This window comes from Chionomys nivalis, chromosome X, assembly GCF_950005125.1.
Source record: "Chionomys nivalis chromosome X, mChiNiv1.1, whole genome shotgun sequence".
Taxonomy (NCBI): Eukaryota; Metazoa; Chordata; class Mammalia; order Rodentia; family Cricetidae; genus Chionomys; species Chionomys nivalis.
Window position 1 is genome coordinate 34,490,272 of NC_080112.1, and position 5,338 is coordinate 34,495,609.

The window sequence follows — 5,338 nt, forward strand, 5'->3', positions numbered from 1 at the left end:
ATGTTGAACCTTTAGCACTAGGAATGATGCCATGTTATCACGTATATGAACACCTGGTAGAAACTCATAATGTGTAAGTAAAAGAAGCACCAACATTCAAGCAGTGTTGTCAAATAAACAACACAAATTCTTTTAGTGAACATTTATTTGTTATTGAAATACTGATGAAGCATTTAATATTTTTGTTTCTGTTCACAACAATAACTAGACTGAAATATTAAGCCCTGTTATACTTTGACAACTTTCAAGAACAACTATAATAAAAACAGCAAACACACAAATGTTTACTGATCCAGGTCATAACAGGGAGTGGTTAGCTGACCCTGACAGGGCTTGGCAACAATACTCAGCAGAAGCCACTTTGTAATTGCTGGCACTAGATAGCGAAGTGGAATTCTCAGCTAGGTATTTAAGGAAATCGTGCAGATACCTAGACACTCGCATAGGACTATGCCTACTAAGGAGGGAATGGGTCAATACAGTCTCAATTTGAGTAAATAATCGTAGAAGGTGTGGAGCCCCATAAACCTGAGACATTGGAATATGAGGATAAGCCGGGTGGATTCCGGCAAACTGGGGCTTTTCAAACTGGCAAAGCAGCTGGGTGCCCAGCATCCTGTTGAAGTACTCTCTTATTCCATATACAAGTTCATCAACAGAATATTCCTTATTATCAGCCTTTCCCTGTGATTTCACAAAAGTGACATACTCCGCGAGAATAGTATCTACATTCTTCTCAGCAGGGAGTTGGAATAACTGCTTATGCTTGTTTATCAGTTCCCAGTCCTCAACAAGACATGGCTTAAGTTCATCAGGCAACTTCAATTCAATTCCCACCACTGCCAACTCTGTTTTCTCGAATATTCTGCATGTTCTTTGGCACTGACATGTTAGGCGCGCATCCTGAAGAAGAGGGTTTCTCCACAGGAAAGCTTTTTTTCCATGGAGTGATTACCTTTCGCCACAGGGTACCCGCTCTCTACTCTGTTACCTTTCTCAGCAGTGTAGCTGCTTTGGGAAGACTGATCTTTCTCCTCAGAATGAACTTTCTCAAAACAGATGACTTTCTTTTCCATCTGACCTTTCTCAGCAGAGTTCTCTCTCTGCAGGGCATATTTTCTCACCAAAGTGACCTCTCTCCGCTGTGTGTACTTTCTCTGTAGAGCAGACTCTCTGGGAAGATAGACTTTTCTCTGCAGGATGACTTGTTAGGGGAGGGCAGCGTCCCAGGGCAGATAGATGTTTCTCTGCATGTTGGCTTTTCTTTGGAGGCCTTGTGGGATCATCTTTCCCTGTAGAGAGTTCTCTCTGCACATAGTTACCCCTATCCAGTGAGCAACCCTCCTCTTCAGGGCAGCTTTTCTTTGAAGGCTGACCACTCCCGGTGGGGCCATCCTTCCCTGCAGAGGGTCCTCTCCCTGCCAAGTTACCTCTTTCACCTGAGTGACCCTCCTCTGCAGGGCAGATTTTCTTTGGAGCCTGACCTCTTCCTGTAGGGCAATCTTTTGCTGCAAAGGATCCTCTCCCTGCATAGTTGGGACTTTCATCTGAATGACCCTCTTTTCCGGGAGAGGGTCCTCTCTTTGCAGGGATACCACTCTCAGATGAATGACCCTCTTTTGCCCAGTGGGTTTTGATCTTCACCTGCAAAGGGTCTTCCTGCTGCTGAGATACCCCTTTCATCTGAGCAATCCTCCTCTGCAGGGAGGCTTTTCTTCTGAGGCTGACCTCTCCCTGCAGGGCTATCTTCACCTGTGGAGGGTTCTATCTTCTCAGAGCTACCCCACTTAAATGAGTAACCTTCCTCTCCAGGGTACCTCTTTCTGAGGCGATGCCAACTTGTGCAGCGATCTTTCCCAGGAGAGGGTCCTCTATTTGTAGAGTTACCCTTCTCAGATGGATGATGCTCGTCAGCAGGGTGGCTAGTAATAGGGTGATCACTCCCTGCAGGATGATCTTCACCTACAAAGGGTCCTCTTGCTGCTGAGTTAGCCCTGTCCATGGACCGACCCTCTGCTGTAGGGCGGTTTTTCTTCGGAGGCTTACCTCTCCCTGTGGGGCGATCTTTTCCAGGAGAGGGTCCTCTCTTTGAAGAGTTATCCTTCTTAGATGAATGACTCTCCTCTGTAGGACAGTTTTTGATGAGGTGACCTCTCCCTGCAGGGCGATTTTCATGTGCAGAGGGTCCTCTTTCCTCAGAGCTACCCCACTCAAATGAGTAACCCTCTTCTTCAGGGTACCTATTTCTGAGGCGAAGCCTCCTTGTGCGGCGATCTTTCCCAGTAGATGGTCCTCTCCTTACAGAGTTATCCTTCTTAGATGAAGGACTTTCCTTTGCAGGGAGGCTTTTGATGGAGTGACCACTACCTGCAGGGCAATCTTCACGTGCAGAGGATCCTCTCTCCTCAGAGTTACCCCACTCGAATGAGTAGCCCTCCTCTACAGGATAACTTTTTCTGAGTTGAAGCCTCCTTGTGTGGCGATCTTTCCCAGGAGAGGGTCCTTTTTTTTTTTTGCAGAGTTAACCTTCTGAGATAAATGGCCCTCCTCTGCAGGGCTGGTTTTGATGGGACAACCTCTCTCAGCAGGGCACTCTTCACCTGCAGAGAGTCCTCTAGCTATGGAGTTACCCCATTCCACTGAGTGGCTCTCAGCGAGGTGGCATTTCATGCTATGACCTCTCCCTGCAGGGCAACTTTCATGTGCAGAGGGTCCTCTCTCCTCAGAGCTACCCCACTCAAATGAGTAACCCTCTTCTTCAGGGTACCTTTTTCTGAGGCAAAGCCTCATTGTGCGGCGATCTTTCCCAGGAGATGGTTCTCTCTTTCAAGAGTTATCCTTCTCAGATGAAGGACTCTCCTTTGCAGGGAGGCTTTTGATGGAGTGACCACTACCTGCAGGACAATCTTCACATGCAGAGGGTCCTCTCTCCTCAGAGTTACCCCACTCTAATGAGTAACCCTCCTCTGCAGGATAACTTTTTCTGTGGCGATGCCTCCTTGTGCGATGATCTTTCCCAGGAGAGGGTCCTCTCTTTGCAGAGTTACCATTTTTGGATAAATGACTCTCCTTTGCAGGGCAGCTTTTGAAGAGGCCCTCTCTCACTGCAGTGCTAGTCTTCTCTGGTGAGTGCCTCTTCCCTGCCAGATGACTTTTTTAGCTGGCCGAACTCTCCCTATGGGGTGATCTTTCTTCTCTGTGGAGAGTCCTCTCTTCACAGAATGGCCTCTCTCTAGCTGGTGATCACTCTCTGCAGAAATAAATTTCTTGACTGAGGAATCTTTCTCTTCAGGGTGATGGTTCTTAGTAGAGCGACCTCTCCCATCAAAGTAACCTTTCTCAGTAAATGCACTCTTCTTAGTAGAAAGTCCTTTCTTTACAGGTTGATCTCTCATGATAGGGCGGCCTCTCTCAGCCAATCCACATTCCTCTGTTGAGTGACGGTTTTCTGTAAGAAGGCTTTTCTTGATAAGCCCACCTCTCTGTGTGGGAAGATCTTTCTCAAGAGAGAGATGCTTCTCAGATGAATGTCTTTTCTCAGAGAAGTGACGCTTCTTCCCAGGGAGGCGCCTGTCAGAGGAGGACTTTCCAGCAGAGGAAAATTTCCCTATAGTATGACGTTTTCCAAGAGAATGGTGTTTCCTGGCAGAGGAACTCTTCTCCATAGCACGATGTTTCTCAGCTAACAAAAGTTTCTCAGCCAAGGTGCTCTTAACTGTAGTGCAGTTCTTCTCAGCAGTGGGACTTTCATTTGCAATGTGATACTTCTCGGGGGAGGGATTTTTCTCTGTTCTTCAGGATTTCTCATGGGAGCGACCTCTCTCCACCGAGCGACTTTTTGTGGTAGGGCAACCCTGTGGTCTTCCTGGAAGAGCTGGTTGATGATTCATCAGTTTGGCTGACTTTCTCAGGGGCGATTTCTCAGCTTTCTGACCTCCCTGTAGCTTGGTTTCTGCTTCCCGAAATCATCTTCTTCCCCAAAATGTTGGTCATGAACATGAGGTCCTTTCTTTCTGGAACTCATTTAAGTAATACTAATGAATTCTCAGGTTTTCTAGTATTATCTGTGAAAATTGACTGGGCACACATCCCAGAAGTCTGTTGTCTGAATTAGTTCTACAACCAGGATCAAATCTCCTGATTGTTTACCAAATTTAGCTCTTTTTTAAGGACGGTAGAGGAGCAGCACTAAGCTAGTCTAACTGCCAGCACAAAGTAAGGTTTCTCTGGAAACTATCTGTACACAAAGGTCATTTTGGGGGCGGGCTTACGCCCTTCGGCCAATCGGTAGCCATATGTAAATTATATTACGTTCCATAGCCAAATGATTGGCCCACTACTCTGATGTCATAGTGGTGGCATGTGGGGGGACAATTTTTTTAAAGACCACGTTGTCCTTAAGAAGGCAAAGATCCCCAAGCTAATGCCTCTCCAGTGCTGGCATTAAAGACCTGCATGCCTTGCTCATCTTTCTTGATTAATGTGACTTCCTTCCTCTGACTCTTTCTATTCCTAAATCACAACAGTCCTGGCAATGGGACCAGTCACTGTCACTCCGAATCAATTCTACTTTTTCTCTCACCAGCTCACTCTCTCTCTTCCTCCTCTGTTCCTCCCTATCCTCCAACTTTCCTGGGAAATCTCAGCTCCACTCTGTAACCAAGTCATCAGCTTACAACCTCCTAATAGTTATTTCCCAAATCAGGACAGCAATCACCTGATCCGTCACAGCTGTTCAAGGCAAGCCTCTCCCACAGCTACATGACAGAGTGCCCTCTCTTCAGTGGACCCAGAACTAGCCCTCCAACAAACAGCCTCCTCATCAGAAAAAAGCTATAACCTCCCTGCTCTGCATTTTCTGTGTCCTTCCTGAGTTAGCAATGACAGTTCTCTGCTGAAGGACTATGCTTCCAATCTTCCCTTGCAATCTTCAAAAGTCATTTCTATCTTTATGAGGGACCACATCCCATCTTCCTCTGTAGGCATTTTGGCCATTTATACACACATGGGTGGCAAAATGCTCCCTCACCATGAATAAACATGCTTCTTCCTAAGGTCAGGCCTATCACTTCTTTTTTTATCCTACGTTCTTTCCCTCTATAACTGTCTTTAAATAATCTAAACAATGGAGGAGGTATGTCACTGGGTGGAGAAAGAAGGAGCTTTGACATTTAAAAAGCTGACAGCTCGGCTCAGTCTCTCCCTCTTCCTGCCTGTAACTTTCAGATCACTCGTGAGTTCTTAGCTACTGCTTCAGTGTCATGACTTTCTTTCCACTGCCATGCTACCTGTCACAATGACCGTGAACTAACCCTCCGAATCTGTAAGCAAGTCCCCA

The 5,338-nt window shown here is 46.5% G+C and overlaps 1 protein-coding gene across 1 annotated transcript; it reads right to left on the reverse strand.

Moving 5' to 3' along the window:
- Window positions 1-297: 297 nt before the first annotated feature.
- Window positions 298-1,532, reverse strand: LOC130868327 (mortality factor 4-like protein 2). Its single transcript, XM_057760592.1, has 2 exons — window positions 1,431-1,532; window positions 298-903 (listed from the first exon to the last, which is right to left on the reverse strand). The coding sequence occupies exons 1-2, from the start codon at window positions 1,530-1,532 to the stop codon at window positions 298-300; spliced, it is 708 nt and encodes a 235-aa protein (XP_057616575.1).
- Between the last annotated feature and the right edge of the window lie 3,806 nt (window positions 1,533-5,338).

Coding starts and splice junctions, on each gene's coding strand:
- LOC130868327 (XM_057760592.1), bottom strand. CDS start 1,532: ATGCAGGGAGAGGATCCTTTGCAGCAAAAGATTGCCCTACAGGAAGAG. Junction 904..1,430: donor GGGTCACTCAGGTGAAAGAG/GTAACTTGGCAG, acceptor CCTCTTCTTCAG/GATGCGCGCCTAACATGTCA.